The sequence below is a fragment of the Pristiophorus japonicus genome, chromosome 2 (assembly GCF_044704955.1).
Source record: "Pristiophorus japonicus isolate sPriJap1 chromosome 2, sPriJap1.hap1, whole genome shotgun sequence".
Classification (NCBI taxonomy): domain Eukaryota; kingdom Metazoa; phylum Chordata; class Chondrichthyes; family Pristiophoridae; genus Pristiophorus; species Pristiophorus japonicus.
Window position 1 is genome coordinate 155,965,313 of NC_091978.1, and position 22,153 is coordinate 155,987,465.

Genomic DNA, 22,153 nt, shown 5'->3' on the forward strand with positions numbered 1-22,153 from the left:
AGGGTCCTGATGTTCCAGGTCCCGAACTTCATGTTAAAGGAGTGGAAGATGCCTGTGCGTGAGTTCTTTTAACGTGGCGTGGCCATTGCACACCGGCTACCTCACGGGCTTAGCTGAGCAAGGTCTTGGTCCAGTGGCAAGGGGTTCCAAGACGACTGGAGACCAGGCACTGCTGAGTGAGCCTCGTTGCCTACGGTGAGATGCAGGCCGTAAGCTCGGCGCTGAGTAGCGCCCTTCGGTGCGATGATAGGTGATCCGAGGTTTGACTTGGGGCAGGCATTGGGAAGGTCAGTGGTCCATTTTTTGGGGTGGTGTTCAGAGTGGAAGGGGGCCACCTAATATTCTGTATAGCTACTGTAAAATATAACATAAGAATTAGGAGCAAGAGTAGGCCATTCGGCCCCTTGAGCCTCCTCCGCCACTCAACAAGATCATGGCTGATCTTCTACCTCAACTACACTTTCCTGCACTATCCTCGTATCCCTTGATTCGCTTAACATCCAAAAATCTATCGATCTCTGTCTTGAATATACTCAAAGACTGAGCCTCCACAGCCTTCTGGGGTAGAGAATTACAAAGTTTCTCCTCATCTCAGACCAAAATGGCTAATCCTTTATTCTGAGACTATGACCCCTGGTTCTAGATCCCTCAGCCAGAGGAAACATCCTCCCTGGATCTACTCTGTCAAGCCCTGTAAGAACTTTGTATGTTTCAATGAGATCTTCTAAACTCTAGAGAATATAGGCCTAGTCTACTCAATCTCTCCTCATAGGACAATCCGCCCATCCCAGGAATCAGTCGGGTGAACTTTCGTTGCACTCCCTCAATGGCAAGTATATCCTACTTGAGGAGGCCTATATATTACTCCCACCAGTGTTTTCTGCCCCTTGTTATTCCTTACCTCTGCCCATACTGATTCTACTTCCTGATCTTCTGAGCTGAGATCTTTTCTCTCTACTGACCTTATGTCATCCTTTATTATCAGGGCTATCCTCCCTCCTTTACCATTCTGCCTGTCTTTTTGAAATGTCAAGTACCCTGGAATATTTAGTTCCCAACCTTGGTCACCTGGCAACCACTTCTCTGTAGCGGCAATACCCATTTATCTCTAATTGTGCCACTAGTTTGTCTATCTTGTTACAAATGCTTTGTGCATTCAGATAAAGAACCTTTAATGTAATTTTTTTTACCATTATTCCCTGCTTTGACCTTGTTCTGTGCTGCACTGCTATTGTTAAACTCTCTGTCCATTCCTGTCACACTCTGCTTATTTTTACCCAAATTGCTACACTGCTCTATTGCATTGATTTTCCTCTTTAGATTTCTAAATTGCCCCTCACCTGACCCCTCCCTCCATTTTTTAGTTTAAAGCCTTATTAAGGCAGGCCAGAGTGGCAAGTGGAAGTGCCGTGAGCCAGGAATTTCAGACCCAGTATGCTTGACTTTATGTACCGTGTTGGGTCATTTAGCTGCCCCAATCAAACTGAAAGAAATGATAACTTCCAGAATTATACTAGCTCCGAGATTAACTGGAGGTGTCAGTATGGCGTGCAGGAGCCAGAACATGAGTGGCAAGGAAGTGCCCATGATGCCATTGGCATAAGGCCTCAGCCATTTTAACTCCTGGGCCACACTACCATATTCCAGGACAGACTCCGACCTGATCCTGGAGGGAATGATGAGCAGGTCAGTGTGCGAAGATTGGGATTTTGTGTGACATAAGGCTGCCGCCGGGAACCTGAAAGAATGATTCCCAACACTAAGGTAATTTCTAAGGGGAGGGTCCAGAGGCAATCGTAGTCAGGGGATGGGAAGGGAAGTCTTGGACGTGACAGACCAAATGTTTCCATCTGGCAAAAATCTGGCAGTTAAAATGGCGGCAGGCACAACTCATTGGGAATGCACCCAGATGTGCCCAACCGCCATATTAACCACTCGCCTGCTCCATTCTAATAGAGTGTGCCGGGCTAAAATTGGGCCTACTTTATTTTTTTACGTGGTCATGGCTTTTGTGTTTAGTACTAAGGGAATATCCGTAGGAAGAGGACCTGAAACCAGTATTCAACAATGTATGAGGTTGTGGAGTCATTCCATAATAGGTTCCTCGGGCTAGATTTTCCATTATTTTTGCATGCATACCGGCCACTTAATGTCAATTTTAACACTGAAATGAGGTGTAATGCCCATATATTGCCCATTTAGCCACAAAATGGAAAGTAACGCCCGTTTCTCGGTCATTTATCGGCGAGTGTTACTTTCGGCATGTACGTAAAGCCGATAAAAAAATAATACCACCCGCCCACTTTTTTGGGGCGAAAAAATTAGAATGGGTGAAACCAACGGCCATAATATCGGCCTGCATTACTTTCGGCATGTAATTAATGCCGAGATTTAATAATACCGCCCGGCCACTGTTTTTTGTCGTAAAGATCATATTTGCCGAAACTAACACCCAGAAAATCACCCAGCCTTACTTTCGGCACCTCACACACATCTCGCCAACAATATTGCTCGCGGAAAAAACCGCTGTGAAAAAGTTGAACTGACCTGAAATAATCACACTGGTATGACGCCATTTTCTAAATCGCAGGTTGCATCATTTAAAAGGCTGCTCTGCTTCAACTTCGGGGTGGTTCGGATATACTCTGGAGGTCTTTTAAGGTGATGTGAACATCTGAACAAACATCTTTTCATACTGTGGACAATTGGAATTTACTTTAGGTGTCTTAGTGGGGACATTTATTGTTTGTGAACAATTGGTATTATACTGATAGTTATTGGAATGGGGCCAGCCATTTCTCAGCATGTCTTGATGACAATGCAAATGCTGCAGAGTACAGATGACAGAAGATATATTCAACAGCATTATGTGCCCAATCTAAGACGTGCCAGACTGATGAGGAGGACGAGACCATACACCATCCGCACTTACAGGGAGAAGCGATCTTACCTCAACTTATCTGAGCACACCAGCCTTCGGAGACTGCGCTTCCACAAAGAGGTTATCAGTGAGATAGGCTAGCTCATCACGACAAATCTGTAGCCTGCCAGCACCATCAGGACTGCACTGTCTGTCGAGGTCAAGGTGACCGCGTCACTTTTGTTCTATGCGTCGGGTTCCGTTCAGGCCTCCATTGGCGAAATTTGCACTATATCTCAGCATGTCACATATTGCTGCATTAGACAGGTCACTGAAGCCTTGTACGCACGTAGGATGGACTTTATCAGCTTCCCTATGACCATGGAGGCACCGACTGAGAGGGCTTTAGGATTCTACCGAATTGCTAACTTCCCCAAGGTGCAGGTACTAATAGACTGTACGCACATCGCCATGCGGGCACCTTTTCAGGATGCAGAGTTTTTTAGGAACCGAAAAGGATTTCACTTCCTGAGGTGCAACTCGTTGTCGACTACCAGCAAATTATACTGGCAGTGAATGCCAAATTTCCGGGCAGCATCTATGATGCTCACATCCTGTGTGAGAGCGCTGTATCTGACATGTTTACCAGTCAGCCACAAGATCAATACTGGATGATTGGTGTCAAAGGATATGGCCGCGCCACCTGGCTGATGACCCCCCTGCGTGACACCCACCCCGAAGCTGAGAGCGATACAATGAGAGACACAGAGCCACATGCAATGTGGTCCAGAAAACCATTGGAGTGCTTAAGCATGCCTGGACCGCTCAGGAGGGGAGCTCCAATACCACCCTGATCACGTAGCTCAATTCGTGGTGGTGTGCTCCATGCTACACAACTTGACTATCAGGAGGGGGTAAGAATTGCCAGAAGGGACTGACGGTCCACCTCAGGAGAGAGAGGAAAAGGAGGACGAGGAGGTGGACTCTGACCTCGGCCCAGACAATCAGGCTGACTATGCAAACGTGCCCACACCCCCCCCCCCTCTAGACCACAGGAAAGGGCCCGTGGTGGCTACATAGCTGCAAGACTCTTACGTCAGCAGCTCATAAATGAGCGCTTTGCCTGAAAGAACGTTGCTGTTATTCACAAAGCTGACACACTGCTGTGTGTGCAGCTCAGACATCAATGGTGGGCATCAACTTGCCCCCCACCCATTCGTCTCTGCTGGGCCCTATTCTTTGAAACCTTATTCTGTAAAAGGTAACAGGACGACATGGCATGAGATCATTGCATGATATCATTGCTAGGTACTGTCATAGAGACTGATACAACGCATAAACGACAGGTGTAATCATGATTATTATGATAATTATCATTCTTTACCTAAAGACATACACCGTGAATGCAGGCTTTGAATACAACCTTCCTGGTAAAAGTGAAAGACCTCACATTTGATTTTAATCACATTACACTTACAAATCAAATTATATAACTTTATAAGTACATGTAAATAAATGTAATACTCTTGGTGGATCCGACAAGTTCGTTCCATCGCTTGCAGCACTGGTTGCTCTCACGCACTTCATTGGTTGCCGATGAGACCACCTCGGCTATCTTGGCCCATATCTTCTGGTAGGCCTTTGGGGTGGGCTTCCCACGCCCTCCCTGGGTCAATTCACCCCAGCATGACTCGACCTCCTGCATGAGAGAGTCATTTACCTCATCCGAGAATCTCCTCGCACTCTTTTGTCCTCCCAATTGTTCCTCTCCCAGCTCACTGCTCTCATCAGCGTTAGTCTCCACAGCGTGCTGTGTTGCCCCCTCCATTCCCTCCATTGTAGGCAACAAATTAGCGATTTACAACATGCATTAATGATTTGGATGAGGGAATTGAGTATAATGTCTCCAAGTTTGCAGATGACACTACGCTAGGTGGCGGTGTGAGCTGTGAGGAGGACGCTAAAAGGCTGGAGGGTGACTTGGACAGGTTAGGTGAGTGGGCAGATGCAGTTTTATGTGGATAAATGTGAGGTTATCCACTTTGGTGGCAAAAACAAGAAGGCAGAATATTATCTGAATGGCGGCAGATTAGGAAAAGGGGAGGTGCAACGAGACCTGGGTGTCATGGTACATCAGTCATTGAAAGTTGGCATGCAGGTACAGCAGGCGGTGAAGAAGGCAAATGGTATGTTGGCTTTCATAGCTAGGAGATTTGAGTATAGGAACAGGGAGGTCTTACTGCAGTTGTACAGAGCCTTAGTGAGACCTCACCTGGAATATTGTGTTCAGTTATGCTCTCCTAATCTGAGGAAGGACGTTCTTGCTATTGAGGGAGTGCAGCGAAGGTTCACCAGACTGATTCCCGGGATGGCAGGACTGCCATATGAGGAGAGACTGGATTGACTGGGCCTGTATTCACTGGAGTTTCGAAGGATGAGAGGGGATCTCATAGAAACATATAAAATTCTGACGGGACTGGACAGGTTAGATGCAGGAAGAATGTTACCGATGTTGGGGAAGTCCAGGACCAGGGGACATAGTCTAAGGATAAGGGGTAAGCCATTTAGGACTGAGATGAGGAGAAACTTCTTCACTCAGAGAGTTGTTAACCTGTGGAATTCCCTTCCGCAGAGAGTTGTTGATGCCAGTTCATTGGATATATTCAAGAGGAAGTTAGATATGGCCCTTACGGCTAAAGGGATCAAGCAGGAAAGGGGTACTGAGGTGAATGATGAGCCATGATCTTAGTGAATGGTGGTGCAGGCTCGAAGGGCCGAATGGCCTAATCCTGCACCTATTTTCTATGTTTCTATGTTTCTATATCTCGCTGGTAACAGCTAAATTTTTGCTTACAATTCTGTATTAAGGTCGAAATTCTCCTTCCTACCTACCAAAACAGCCAAACAGCACCCACACCATACCCACACATGCCTTCACTCCCTCTCTGCTCCCTCTCTCTCTGTCTCTTATGCGCATGTAATGATGACCCCTGACCTCCTGAAACGCGGGAAACTAGCGTTGCCATGCTGTTGCTAAGGACGGCGACACTTTACGGCAAAAGGTCAGAGAAATTTAACGCGGACGCCCATTTCAGATCACTCGCGGTAACGCCCATTTAAAAAAATGCAAAGTAAGGGCGATAATCCGCCGATCTGAAAACCCGTATTTACTGCCTACACTGGAAATAATGCCCATTTTTGGCCGATTTGCACAAAAGTCGAAAGTCTAGCCCCTCATCTTCATGTGATTAAAATCCTGGAGAGATTTTATTTTGATACTAATCTCTGATTTGCTGTGACTAATCTCTTATCTGCATTAGTTAATATCTAATGTCTTTTTCAGTCTTCCAGCTGATATTCCTTCCCTTTTGCATACCAACCAGGAAAGTCAAATTATAGTTGCCACAGATAATTCTTTGGAAATTAAAAATTCACATGGAGTAGAAAGAGATGGAGGTATTAGTGCAAAAGAGGTAAGTTAGAATTAGAAGAAGGATCAGATGACAAAATTACTTTTGATACTTTTGTGTCTGATTTTGAAGAAAGTGAAATATGAGTAGTAGAGAATATCATGTAGATTATAAAACCTATTGGACAGTACAGATGGATGGCAGTCCTTTATATATGGTTCAGCATTACCTCTAAGACTGATAATGTTCCATCCCCACCCAAGTACTGAACATGCAGGGCACACTGGAAGCAACAGCATGCCCAAATTAGTGAGGCAGGTGATTAATTTGACTGGGTTAATTCCCTGCAAGCCCATCCGCACCCCTCTTTGCAGGGCTCTGGAGGTACTGGTGCACAATAAGGAAGGTAGTTCCGTCAAAGGCTTCTGTTGGAGACTAGCAGCCAGAAGTTCTCCAAGTGCTTAAAAACCGCCATGTCCTGCAGTAAAAGGTTGGACACTTACCCGTTGGGCCCGTTTGCACTTTGCTGCCAGACCACTTCACAACATCTAACCTAAGGGATCAAGCTGCAATGCCTTCCGCCGGATTCTTGGAAACCCCTGGGAAGCAAGGACTGGAATTTGAGGCGGATGGGGCAAGAATGCCTTTTTCTACCATTTATACTGTTTCTGTTGATCTTCTGTCAAAGTTATGACGTGAGATTGATAGAACGCCCATGGAAATTCTACCCCTTACTTTATTAGCAATCGGTCTTTTTTAAAATTCGTTCCTGGGATGTGGACATCGCTGGCAAGGCCAGCATTTATTGCCCATCCCTAATTGCCCTTGAGCTGCTGGGGAGGGATTTCCAGGAATTTGACCCAGCAATGATGAAGGAACGCCGATATAGTTCCAAGTCAGGATGGTGTCTGACTGAGAGGAGTCTTGAAGGGGTTATTTGATAAATTGTTAAATATTGCTTCATGTAAAAGTAGAATAATTACTAATTCTTTATTACCTGTCATCTATCCTATTCAATTACTGAGAAATAATCTGTTTTAGATATATTACTGCAATTTTTTATTATAACCTTATGAAAAAAACAGGTAAAATATGTGTAGTACGCTTTGTACTGCATGCGTTGTGAAACAAGTTCAAGCAGTTTATAAACAACAAGTTCAGATTTATACCTTCTGGCATACAGTTTAACACACAATGTGAAATAAGACTTCAATCACACATATGACATAATCCTCTGGACACTGAACCATCAAACAGACATTGTATTTTCAGCTAATGTGCCTGAAAAATTGAAAATGCCATTCTACATCTGTTTCTATCCATTATATATTGGAAACAGTGGGGGGTCATTTTTAACTCCACTGCTTGGGGGTTAATCTAATGGAGTGGATTGCCTGCTTCATTTACATTGAAATCAGACACTGAGAACTCTCAAGAATTCTTGGAAGACAATGGCTATAAAACACTTAGTTGAAGCAGCTGATGAGTTAGCAACAATCCCTGAAGCATTAGTGGGATTATCAACATCAGAGTAAAATTATCAGCAAAAAAAATGGGAAACAAAACCACAAGATTCCCATCCCCCACCCGATAAGCAAGTTCCCGCACTCCCCATCAGATCTCCTCCCTCCCCCTAGTGACAAGGAATCATGGACTCCTACCTTCATACTGCGCAATAAGTTGTGGATTGTGTTCATTCCAAGCAGCGTAGGACCCTACTTTACATACTTGAGTGGGCTTCCATCAAAAACGGGAAGGTGGGCTGCTCAGCCATTTGCAGGCCCACCTTAAAATTGCATCAAACGAGCCTTGGGTGCCAATGGAGCAACCAAGATGGTCGATTTGCAGCTGCTGGCTGCCCAGTTTTATGCCGAGAAATGGGCAGCCAGTAGTTGTGTCTTTGTTCATTTAATATTTGTCATGTATGTACTTTTGGGATCACTAGCCACTAGATGGCATCATTGTTAGAGGCCATTGGGCTGCATGCACGTGTGTGCAGCCCAAGTATAAAAGGTCAGCCATTTTGTATGTTAGTCACTTTGGGCCTGAATAAAGCAGAGCCAAGGTCATATCTCTTGGAGTTAAACAGTACTCAGTCTAACAGTTTTTGCATACAACAACATTTAGCGACGAGGCAACAAGAACCTTTGCATGCAAAAATGAGCACAATTGGATTGTTGGAGCGATTTGTGGAAGGAGAAGATTGGGCAGACTTTGCATCCGATTTCTCCGTGTTGGCTTGTGGGGGATATCATTGGCAACAGCAGTGCCAACTTAGGCAATATAATTGCAAGGACTGTCTGAGAGTGGGGCATCTCCAGCGCAAGTGTCCGCAGATGAGCAAGAGTGCTGCAACACACCATGCGGAGGATGATGGTCAGGCTAGCACGGATCCGGATACGCAATCCAAGATACCAGAGGAGGACATGTATGCAATGTACTCATTCCTAACTAAGAGCAAACCGATAATGATCAACGTGAAATTTAATGGGGTGCCGGTATCGATGGAACTGGACCCGGGGGCGAGTCAATTGATAATGAGCCGGAGGGCATTCGACAAGCTGTGGGACACTAAGGCTGTGAGGCCCAGGCTGAGTCCAGTCAATGTCAAGTTGCACACATACACCGAAGAACTCATAATGGTGATTGACAGTGCCACAATTAAAGTGTCGTATGACGGTGTGGTTCACGAGTTACCGTTATGGATTGTCCCAGGCAATGGCCCAATGCTGCTTGGCAGGAACTGGCTTGAAAAAAATCAGATGCGATTGGAATGACATCGAGGCGTTGTCATTGGAGAAAGATACATGTGCCCAAGTACTGAGCAAGTTCCCCTTGCTGTTCGAGCCAGGCATCGGCAACTTCACGGGAGCCAAGGTGCAGATCCACGTGGACTCGGATGCAAGACCCGTCCATCATAAAGCTCGGCAGTTCCGTATATGATGAGAGAGAAGGTCGAAATCGAACTGGACAGACTCCAGTGTGAAGGGATCATATCAGCGGTTGAATTTAATGAATGGGCCAGCCCGATTTTTCCTGTGCTGAAAAGTGATGGCACAGTCAGAATCTGTGGTGACTACAAGGCTACGATCAACAGGGTTTCAGAAATAAGATCAGTACCCGTTACCAAAGGCTGATGACTTGTTTGCAACACCAGCCGGGGGGGACGTCATTCACCAAACTGGACTAGACATCGGCCTACATGACACAGGAGCTGGTCGAGACGTTGAAGAGACTTACGTGCATTAACACGCATAAAGGACTTTATCACAGGTGCCTTTTGGAATTCGCTCGGCTGCAGCAATATTTCAGAGGAACATGGAGAGTCTACTGAAGTCCATTCCCAGGACCGTCGTGTTCCAAGATGACATCCTGATCGCAGGTCGTGACTCCGAGGAACATCTGAACAACCTGGAAGAGGTTCTACATTGTCTGGACAAAGTGGGACTCAGGCTGAATCGCTCGAAATGCATCTTCATGGCACCAGAAGTCTAATTCCTGGGGAGAAAAATTGCTGCCGATGGCATCAGGCCCACGGACGCGAAAACCAAGGCCATCAAGAATGCGCCCAAGCCGCAGAATGTGACTGCGCCGCGTTCGTTCCTGGGTCTACTCAACTACTTCGGTAACTTCCTACCTAAATTGAGCACCTTATTAGTGTCATGTATTCAACTGTCATTGTAACCCATGTATAAGCTGACCTAAGTTGTATACTTTGAAAACACTGACCACAGGGGACGAACTTGTGGGAGACACTCCTAACCTGGACTTTCCGGTATAAAAGGGGAAGCTCCACCCACTATCTGGCTCTTGAGGTCTTGGTAATAAAGGTAACTTGTCACAGAGTGATCTTTTCTCAAGTATGGGCCTCGTGTGCATTTATACTGTATAGTAAGGACATATTATTGGCGACGAGAAACTGGGATTTAAACCACGCGAGCATGACCACTAGCAGCACAAAAGAGAGGTACTGTGTTGGTGATGATTGGGACGACTTTATTGAGAGACTACAGCAAAGTTTTGTCACTAAGGAATGGTTGGGACAGGATTCGGCCGACAAATGCAGGGCTCATCTCCTGATGGTTTGTGGATCCAGAATGTACTCCCTGATGAAGGACCTTCCAGCGCCAGAGAAGCTGGCGGACAAGACGTTCGAAGAGCTCAGTAAGTTGATCGGGGAACACCTTAAACCGGCGAGCAGCATGCACCTGGCGAGACACCGGTTTTACATGCACCGGCGGCGAGAAGTGCAAAGCGTTCCAGATTTCATGGCAGATCTCCGGCGACTGGCGAGCCTATGTAAGTTCCCAGATGCATACAGAGCAGAGATGCTGCGAGACTTTTTTATTGAGGGCATCGGTAATGCTGGGGTTTTCAGGAAATTGATTGAGACCAAAGACTTGACCTTGGAAGCGACGGCTATGATAGCCCAGACAGTTATCTCAGGGGAGGAAGAGACCAGAATGATTTATGGCAAAAATCTTGGCTCAAATGCGGAAAACGACCAGGGAGTCAACATTGTTAACGGGGCACACAATACTCTAGGCAGACAAGGGCAAGCGGACATGCCCCAGCATGCAGTCGAACCCAAAGGGGGAATTCAACAGAGACAATGGCTAGCTGAACAGCAATTCATGCCATCGCAAAGAACAATGCGGCCAGTAATGGAGCCATCAACACTTGTTAATGGTGTGCTTAAGGACAGTTACAGAGACAGTCAAAGACTGGTAATGGACCTTTTGTTTCCAACAACAGGGCATCTAGCTCATGCTGGAGGTGTAGAGGCAAACACCCAGCCAGAGTTTGCAGTATCAGCAATATACCTGCAGAAACTGCAACGTCAGCGGTCACTTGACACGTATGTGCAGGAAGCCTGCATCCAGGTTGATGTACGAGGAGGACGGGCCTGATGTAAGCCCTATGAGGCCAAATGAATACTGGGGGAAATCGCTGGAAGCTGAAGTTCAGCGAGTTCATGTGGAGCACATATAAAGTTCATATACCAGGACACCACCGATAATGATGAAAGTGCTCCTCAATGGCATCCCAGTATTAATGGAGCTAGACACGAGGGCCAGCCAGTCCTGATGAGTATCAAACAGTTCAAAAGGTTGTGGGTGTCCAAGGCCAGAAGGCCAAAATTATTGACGATTGACGCACTGCTGCGGACATATACAAAGGAGATCATTCCGGTGCTAGGCAGCGCCATGGTAGTCGTGATCCACAAAGATTCGGAGAACAGGTTGCCACTCTGGATTGTCCCGGGGGACGGTCCCGCACTACTGGGGAGGAGTTGGCTTGAACTGGAAATGGGGCGATGTCAATGCAATTTCTTCTGTAGAGCGAGTATCATGCTCACAGGCCCTGGACAAATTTGACTCATTATTGCAACCCGGCATCGGCACTTTCATGGGGACCAAGGTAGTGATTCACATAAACCCGGACACCAGGCCAGTACACCACAAGGCCAGAGCGGTGCCATACGTGATGCGAGAAAAGATAGAATGCGAATTGGACCGCCTGCTGAGGGAAGGCATCATCTCACCAGTCGAATTCAGTGACTGGGCGAGCCCAATTGTGCCGGTGCTCAAGGCGGATGGGTCGGTCAGGATATGTGGCAATTACAAGGCCACCATCAATCGGGTGTCACTCCAAGACCCGTACCCGCTACCGAGAGCAGAGGACCTCTTTGCGACGCTATCTGGTGGCAAACTTTTTTCAAAATTGGACCTGACCTCAGCTTACATGACCCCCAGGAGCTGGTGAGTGAGTCGAAGAAGCTGACCACCATCACGACACACAAGGGGTTGTTTGATTATAACAGATGTCCATTCGGGATTTGTTCGGCCGCCGCGATCTTTCAGTGAAATATGGAAAGCCTCCTCAAGTTGATTCCAAGGACGGTGGTTTTTTAAGATGACATCCTCATCATGGGTTACGATACTAAAGAACACCTCCACAACCTGGAGGAGGTGCTACGCAGACTGGACCAGGTAGGGCTGCGATTGAAAAAGGCGAAGTGCGTTTTCTTAGCTCCAGAGGTAGAATTCCTGGGGATGAGGGTAGCAGCAGACGGGATCAGACCTCCTGCATCCAAAACGGAAGCGATCCAGAGAGCACCCAGACCCCATAACACGACGGAGCTGCGTTCATTCCTGGGGCTCCTGAACTATTTTGGCAACTTTCTTCCCAAATTGAGCACGCTGTTAGAGCCGCTACACATGCTCCTACGCAAAGGTCGCGATTGGGTCTGTGGGGACAGCCAGGAAAGGGCTTTTGATAGAGCACGCAATTTGTTATGCTCTAACAAACTGTTAATGTTATATGACCCATGTAAGGAACCAATTTTAACGTGTGATGCGTAGTTCTATGGGGTTGGGTGTGTGTTGCAGCATGTGAATGCCAATGGTCTGTTACAGCTGATAGATTATGCCTCCAGAAGTCTGTCCCAGGCAGAAAGGGGCTACGGGATGGTAGAAAAGGAAGCACTAGCATGTGTATATGCAGTAAAGAAAATGCACCAGTACCTGTTTGGCAGGAAATTTGAGCTGGAGACAGATCACAAACCCCTAACGTCCCTTTTAGCCGATAAAAAGGCCATAAATGCGAATGCATCGGCCCACATACAGAGGTGGGCACTTACGTTAGCCGCCTATGACTACAAAATTTGGCACAGACCGGGCATTGAAAACTGTGCCGATGCACTCGGCAGGCTCCCACTAGCCACCACTGAGGGGGCAGCTGAGCATGATGCTGAGATGGTCATGGCTGTTGAAGCTTTCGAAAGCGAAGGCTCACCTGTGACAGCCCGTCAGATTAAAGTCTGGACAAATAAAAACCCGCTACTATCTTTAGTTAAGAAATGTGTCCTGAATGGGGACTGGGCAGCCACGTACGGGGCATGCCCTGAGGAGATTAAACCATTTCATAGGCGCAAGGATGAACTCTCGATTCAGGCCGATTGCCTACTGTGGGGAAACGGAGTAGTCATGCCCCAGAAGGGCAGAGAGGTGTTTATCAGAGAACTTCACAATGAGCCCCCGGTCATTGTCATGATATAGGCAATTGCCAGGTCACACGTTTGGTGGCCAGGGATAGATGCAAACCTGGAACTTTGTGTTCGCAGGTGCAACACGTGTGCTCAACTGGGCAACGCACCCAGGGAAGCCCCCCCCTTAGCCCCTGGTTCTGGCCCGCCAAGCCATGGTCACGCATCCATGTGGACTACGCAGGTCCTTTCATGGGAAAAATGTTTTTGGTTGTCATAGACGCCTACTCCAAATGGATTGAGTGTGCCATTTTAAATTCAAGCACATCCTCTGCCACGGTAGAAAGTCTACAGGCAATGTTCGCCGCCCATGGTCTACCGGATGTCTTGGTCAGCGACAATGGCCCGTGCTTCACAAGCACTGAATTCCAGGACTTCATGGCAGGCAATGGAATCAACCATGTCAGAATGGCACCATTCAAGCTGGCCTCAAACGGTCAGGCGGAACGAGCAGTGCAGATAATCAAACAGGGGATGCTCAGAATCCAAGGGGGTTCCCGACAAAGCCGCTTATCACGCTTCTTGTTGGCCAATAGATTCCGACCGCACTCGCTCACAGGGGTTCCACCCGCAGAGCTGCTAATGAAAAGGACGCTCAAAACCATGTTATCCCTTATACACCCTACTATGAAAGAAATTGTTGAGAGCAGGCGTTAGTCACAATGTGACTCCCATGACAGGAATGCGAGGGTGCGATGTATTGATCTTAATGACCCTGTTTTTGTCCTTAATTACGCTGCAGGGCCCAAATGGCTTGCAGGCACTGTGATTGCCAAAGAGGGGAATAGGGTTTTGGTGTTTAACTTAGCAATGGACAAATCTGCCGCAAATACGTGGATCAAACTAAAAGGAGGTTCAGCAACCCCATTAAAGAAGCAGAGGAAGAACACAACGTAGAGTTTACTCCACCACAGGTGACCGAACACCGAAACCAAGTGGAGGAGTGCCCAGTAACTATGGACAGTCCGGACAGGCCTGAGGCACCGCAAACAGCAGACACTCAGGCCAGCGCCCAACAACCGGAGCCCCAACTCAGGCGCTCTACAAGGGAGCGTAAACCACCAGAGAGACTTAACCTGTGATCCCAATAAGACTTTGGGGGGGAGGTGATGTCATGTATTCAACTGTCATTGTAACCCATGTATAAGCTGACCCAAGTTGTATACCTTGAGAACACTGACCACAGGGGGCGAACTTGTGGGAAACACTCCTAACCTTGACTTTCCGGTATAAAAGGGGAAGCTCCATCCACCATCTGCCTCTTGAGGTCTTGGTAATAAAGGTAACTGGTCAAAGAGTGATCTTTTCTCAAGTATGGGCCTCGTGTGCATTTATACTGTATAGTAAGGACATATTAATTAGAACCACTGCACATGCTGCTAAGAAAAGGCGACAACTGGGTGTGGGGTGAATCTCAAGACAGAACTTTTGAGAAAGCCACTAATCTGCTTTGCTCTAACAATCTGCTGGTACATTATGACCCATGTAAACATTTAGTATTGGCCTGTGATGCTTCGTCACATGGAATTGGTTGCATACTCCAACAAGCTAATTAGTCGGGTAAACTTCAAGCAGTCGCGTATGCTTCAAAATGTTTGTCTAAAGCGGGAAGAGCCTACAGCATGGTGGAGAAAGAAGCATTAGCCTTTGTGTATGGGGTTAAAAAGATGTATCAGTACCTGTTTGGTCTTTGGTTTGAACTGGAGACAGATCACAAGCTGCTCATTTCACTGTTCTCTGAAAACAAAGGTATCAATATCAATGCTTCATCCTGCATCTAGAGGTGGGCGCTGACATTATCTGCTTATGATTATGTCATTCACCATAGACCTTGCACCAAGAATTGTGCCGATGCTTTGAGCCGTCTGCCGTTGCCCACACCGGAGGTGGAAACGCCACAACTGGCGGACCTATTTTTAGTTATGGATGCTTTTGAGAGTGAAGGAACCCCTGTTAAGACCTGGACCAGCCAGAACCCAATTTTATTGGTGGTGAAGAGTTGCATCCTCAAAGGTGATTGGTTTGCCATACCCAAGCAAATGTGCGAGGAGACCGAACCTTACATTCGTCGCAAAGACGGACTGTCTATTCAGTCGGATTGTATACTGTGGGGCAATCGTGTTGTTATGCCCAAGAAAGGGAGAGAGAAATTTGAATGTGAGTTACATAGCACACATCCCGGCATTGTAACGATGAAAGCCATCGCCAGGTCTCATGTATGATGGCCGGGAATTGACTCTGAGCTGGAATCATGTGTGCATCAGTGCAACACTTGCATGCAGCTCAGCAAAGCACCAGCGGAATCGCCGCTGAGTCTGTGGTCGTGGTCGTCTAAACCATGGTCCAGGACCCACATAGACTTTGCAGGTTCCTTCCTGGGGAAGATGTTTTTAGTTGTGGTGGATGCATATTTGAAGTGGATAGAGTGTATAAATCATGTCATCCTGCACATCCACAGCTACCATTGAGAATCTCAGTGTCATGTTCGCAACACATGGTCTGCCTGACATTGTTGTTAGCGACAACGGATCATGCTTCACCAGTCAGGAGTTTCAAGAGTTCATGAAACTCAATGATATCAAACTTGTAAGATCAGCACCGTTCAAACCTGCATCCAATGGGCAAGCAGAACATGCTGTCCAAACTTAAAGCAGAGTGTGAAGCGAGTAACCCAAGGGTCACTGCAGACCCGCCTGTCATGCATATTGCTTAGTTACAGGGCAAGACCACACCCGCTTATCGGGGTCTTGCCTGCTGAACTAATGATGAAGAGAGGTCTTAAGACCAAGCTATCTCTTGTACACCCTGACTTGAATAATCATGTTGAATATAGAAGACAAAGTCAGTAAGGGTATCATGATCGCGCAGTTGTGTCACACGATATTTCTGTAAATGATCCTGTATATGTTCTGAATTATGGTCAGGGTCCCAAGTGGATCGCTGGTACTGTCATGGCCAAGGAGGGCAACAGAGTATTTATTATCAAGCTCAAAAATGGGCAAACGTGGAGGAAATATATGGATCAGACAAAGTTGCGGCACACAGACGAACCGGAACAGTCGGAGGAAGAGACAATCGACGACCAACCAACCTACCCCCAGTCATCAGAGGATTCAGTGGTCATCAGTGAATCGAGACTTTCAATTACTGACATGTTCAATGAAAATGGACTTTCAGTCCCTGACATGGCCATTGCCACTCCCACCAGATCAGCCACCCAGCCACCAGTCACAACAGACTCTGAACACTCACCCAAGGCTGGAGTTGAACTGAGACGGTCAACCCGGGGGCATAAAACACTGGACTGTCTCAATTTGTAAAAGACTGTGTTAATATCTCAGAGGGGGGTATTGTCATGTATGTATTTTTGTGATCACTAGCCATTAGATGGCGTCACTGTTGGAAGCCATTCGGCTGCACGCACGTGTGTGCAGTCCAAGTATAGTAGGCCAGCCATTTTGTATATTAGTCACTTTGGGCCTTAATAAAGCAAAGCCAAGGTCATATCTCTTGGAGTTAAACAGTACTCAGTCTAACAGTTATTGCATACATAATACTACAATTTAAAAAAGACACCAGGGTAATTTTAAAGCCAACTGAGTATCTCCACCTGCGGTTTGTTAACAGAAAAAGATCAATGCTAATCATGTACACCTTTGAAACAGAGGGAGAGAGAGGGAGGCGGAGGGAGGGAGATAAAGAAAAAAGGACAGGGAATTTTTTTCCCTTTTTATAATTTGATTTTTTTTTAAGTTGAATTTTTAAAATAAACCACAGATTCGAGAGGCATAGATTACAGGAGCAAGCAAGCAGGTTATGTTGAACTTGTACAAAATCTTTCTTAGTTTGCAGTTGCAATTTGACAGGTAAATTTATGTCCAAGCTGCTGGCAGGAAGTCACACCAGTTGGCAATGTATATTGTAAATTTGGACACATTTTTCCAATCATAGCTGCAAAAATGGCCATGCGCTGGCCTACAGTGCACCTTAAATTGCACTCGATGCTTGGGAAGGAGGCCATGCCTAAACTGTTCGACAGAACTTTCTCATCCTGTCCCTTTGATTTCCCCCACCCCTACTCAGCTCCTGACTCTACTACCTTTCCTGACACTCAGTGCCAGGAAAGTGAATTTATTAAACAAACAGTGACAAAGGGAATAATGTAATATAATGTGATATAATAGCCATATACTTACAGTAGTAAGTCATTTATATTTGATACCCATTCCAGCAGAGTAGCCAGGCCAATTACCATTATTGCTTCCTGGCATCCCTGATAATGATCTGGATTAGTATCAGTCAGCTAGACGGTACAGAAATTACTACTATTGTTATGAAATTTTATTCCAAATTTAGATAGCACAAGTTGTAATGATGTGCTTGCTACTTTTGGTAATGCTTTTGATGTATGATTGTTGATGAAACTTTTTCACACTGCAGAATGATGTTCCAAACTGTACAATGCTCTGTTGTTCTTTCTTTGTGTGCTAAATCTTATTTTTTTAATACATATATTTGCAGGTTACACTTGAGTTGTCCAGTGAAGTTGCTCAAGAGTTCTACAACGTAAACCAGATGAGTCAATCATTAGCATTTGGTGTTATCTTTAATGCAGTCCAGGTTAGTAACAGGTAGAAGTTACTCTCCTCCCTTCAACGTGCTGACTTGTATAGCTGTAACCACCCTCAGGTAGTTCAATGAGTACCTACTCTTGTGTGTCGGCTTAATCCGTGAGTATCAGTAGGCTACTCAACTGTGGGAGAATCATACCCAAATTTGATGTCCATATGCATGCAATTTGTATAGTGATCAAGAGCAGGATCCCTGAATTATTTCTGTTCTCCATAGGTGAGGAAAACTGAGACCAATTTGTGACCACCTAGATTGAGATTGTCTCTATTTCTCAATTATTCATTGGGTGGCAAATTTACTCACTGAGTCATTGGGAGCATTCGAGGCCTGATCTACAAAAGGTTGTCCTGGATTTCCACACCCAGATCTTGCTTTTCAGTCCTTTATTTATTCTTTATCATTATCTTTTGTTCCTCCTTTTGATTCACATTCTTCTATTGTTTAACAGAATTGCTTTATAGGCCAGTTTTGCAAATATATGATTCCTGCAGGGAGGCTTTTCCACTTGGAGCACATATCATGAAATCATGCTCCCTTTGAGTTTCTGTCCATTAAGATTAATGGAACCAAAATCATGAAGAGTGTGACTCAATTTCTGAATTTGTGGTTCTGGTAGGCAAAGCTCCACATCAGGAGAACTCATTCATAAAATTGGTCATTTTATTTCTCATTCAGTTTTCCACTGTTAGAGTACAGGCATCCTTCAACTTCGATCCAGGATTAAGGGATCATCTTTGGTTCTGTAAATTTCTCTAAATCTGTTTCACAACAGAACCTTTAAATATTTGCAGGAAATTAGCGTTGTTGACATTTAGGAAAAGGGCATAGTTTAAAATTCCAGTAAAAGATTGTTCAAAAGTAAAATAAAATTTAAAACGAGAAACTCAATGCATGATAAAAAATAAAGGAAGGATTGTAGTTTATGGAGAACTAACTCATTCCTTGATGATAGACTTGTTGTTTATAAGGTCATTGGTTTATTTCCCATTAAAACAATGCTCTTCATTCTTAATTGTAAAGCAATGGGGCTGGAAATTTGGTTGTGTGCGTCCTGTTAGTGTCCCGGAGGGGCGGTAATGTGTGTCAAATTGCTTGCTGCCCTGCGGCACAGCCTGCGGCGCCCCACCGGGAAATTTGGTGGGTGTTTTGCGGCGGCGCCAAACATTACCGCCTCAGTCGTTACTTTCATTCAGATCATGGCATCAGTCGTCGTGCAATGTCCCGCTCGCAAAATTAATTGCATCCGCATCATTTAGCACCCGCTCCTAATCACGCCAGAGAAACCAGTTGGCTCCACGGTCCATTGCCACTATCTGTAACCTATTTGAAGGGAGGGAGTAGGGTCATAAATTGGAGGCCATATTGAGTGCAACATTTCCGTACAGCACGCTGCGAGAACCTCTGAGTTTAAATCGGAAGAATGATCTGCCATTACAGGATCCTTACAGCTTGAGTGAAATAATGTAATGTGTGCATTACTAGTTTGCCAGTGTCACTTATTTCAATCTGCCATTACAGGTTCTTTACAGCTTGAGTGAACTAAGGTAATGTGTGCATTACTAGCTCGATAGCGTTGCCTACTCCATGCTCTGGTTAGGCGGCATGAAGATATAAGAGCTGTTGGCCATGCAGGTCCATGAAAGAGGAGATGCCGCGGACATCTGGACAGGAGGCCTTACCCCCACGAGTTTGCAGGCAGCAACGCTCATACTGCCTGTTATATATGTAAACTTGTATTTACTCTGTACAACCACCAGAGGGCTCATCCCCTGGAGTCCCAAGGGATCCCATAATCCCTTGGGAGCACAGGTATTTAAGGAGGCCTCACAGGTTGGAGAAGCACTCTGGAGACCTGCAATAAAAGACTAAGGTCACACTTTACTTTGAGCTCACATTGTTCAGTCTGACTCTTTCTCCATACATAACACCACCACCTCTCTAAGGAGCAGTGTGTGTGAAGGATGCACTTCCGAGAGGAAATGCTGAAAGAGATATGCCATCTCCCACATATCGAGAGGAGGAGAACAAGGAACAGGAGCCTGGCGAGGCCCCGAATGGCCAGCCACACCAGGAGTGGAACACCATCCATGGTGGAGGCAGTGTGGCAATGCTGCCGGTGCAGTAACCACATGTCAGCGGCTCATAATGCATGGGGTTTCTTGAATGGAGGAAGCTCAGGGATGCAGCTAATAATGACCGCGCAATGTGCCACCATAATGGCACATCTCCGTGAAAGTCCACAATCAGACAATAGACATGAATGCAAAACGGACAAAGTAAACTTTTATTGATGACACCAATATAGTCGTCTCAAACACCATAACCAAACCCCTCCACAGCAAGTAACGTAACAACAACACAACGTCCCGTTGAAAGAGCATCAAACACAATAAAGTTAAACAATGTATGGATAAAGGCCCCTTCCATTAGTCATCCCACAGCAGCATCCACATGGCATATTAGGCACACACACTCACAACAATAGGTTGCGTCAAACACTGCAACAACATATTTACAGTCATTATTTACATGATGAGGACACACCTGTCCATGGTGGCAAAGTCTTCACTCAGACTTGATCATATTTGCCGCACCTTACCTTTACCCCGCCTCCCACCCCTAGTGCTTCTCCTCAATGTGGCCTTAGTGCCTGCAACAAGGCTGCTTGAGGGTTGCTGTGTGTGTGGGACAGACAGTGCAGATAGCCTAGCAGGACGCTCTGGACCAGCTCTGGTCCTGGAAGGCTCGGCTGCAGACTCCACTGCCTCAGCATCTGCGGCAGCAGTATCGGATGGCTCGGATGTAGACCGCAGCAGGTGCAAAGGCAGAGTGGCAGTGGTGGGAGCTGGAATGCTGTCGTCTTGAGGAAGGACAGCACCTTCCATTTCCAGCGGCCCACTGCTACACACCTGGGGCGGAGCATCAGCATCCGGAGCAAGATGTGTGAGCACACATTGCTAGCCTGCTTCGGCACCATCAGTTTCCTGTGTGGGGAACACAGAGAGGATGGCAGCAGTTAGTGATTGCATGGCATCACTCTGCAACGGACTGAAACTGAAACATAGCAATCTGCGAGTTCATGCCAGCAATCACTGATAGCATCATGTCACAAAGTTCTTACGTAGCTTGGGCCTGTGATGTGATAGCTGCTGCCACGTCAACCATGGCCTGCGCCATCGCCTCTGGGGCTCCACTATTGCTCGTTGGGCCCATCTCCCTCTGTAAGCGGGCAAGGATGAGCTCGTTTGACTCCTGATAGGCACGGGCAATACTTGAGGTGGCCACCCCCACACTTAGAGCAAGCGCGACCATGCTCTGTGAGACCTTCTCCAATGTACCCATGAGCTCGCAGTGCATTTGCATGGTCTCCCTGGACACAGCTTCCAAGTCCATGTCCACGTCTGACTGTCTCTCAGTGGGACTCCTGGGCTGACTCACCCTCCGGGGAGCTGGCCTCTGAGCTTCCCCTTGTGCTCTGCATTGCTGTAGGCCACTGGAGCCAGGAAACTCAGACTCCTCAAACCCCACGAGTTCAGGCTCCTCCACTCAGTGGGACTGATGGAGTGTCCTGCTCAGTGATCAGTGATCGTCCCCTCCCTCGTCATCTCCCCCATCGGCCGATGTAGAAACATCTGGGGCAGGCTGCCGCGCTTCTGGCTGATCATCCGTAAGCACAAAGCAACAGATGTGTGGTTAGCAGCAGGGGAGGGGGCATGGAGATAAGAGGAAGGTGCCATTGGACATTTATATGTAAAAGGGGGTAGGCCAATTGATATCAGTGGCCACGGAACTCACAGAAGTCGCAAACACCATTCACATACCGTCACTCTTCATAGGGGGCTCTGCCTCGCTGCTCACCACCGCGCCAATTGGTGTGCCCAGGAGGGTGGACACTCGCTCCTCGACCTGAGTGAGGTCCTGCAGATCAGGCTCGTCATCTCCGGTGCGCTGCTGCTCCTGGCGATTATGCACCAATTTCGCCTGCAATAAGAAAAATAAGGAGGTGTGAGTGAGTGTGCAGCTCAATGTATGTCGCATGCGCCTTCCATAGTAGAGTAGCTCCTAGTGTTTGGAAATGTAAAGATGTCCATAATAATCTGCATGGCTGTGCACAGAGCATAAGGGAAGGGTGGGATGAGGTGAGAGACACCTAGGATTGGGGTTCAGGGTGATGTTTTGCAAAAGGGTAGTGTGAGGAGGGGT

The 22,153-nt window shown here is 46.6% G+C and overlaps 1 protein-coding gene across 2 annotated transcripts in view; it reads left to right on the forward strand.

Annotated features, from left to right (window-relative positions):
• Window positions 1-22,153, forward strand: part of LOC139232587 (uncharacterized) — a 169,981-nt gene that overhangs the window by 98,403 nt on the left and 49,425 nt on the right. For both annotated transcript variants that reach the window (XM_070863019.1, XM_070863015.1), the window contains exon 6: window positions 17,840-17,938. In XM_070863019.1, the coding sequence (XP_070719120.1) occupies window positions 17,840-17,938 (99 nt within the window). The remainder of the gene's footprint in view (window positions 1-17,839; window positions 17,939-22,153) is intronic.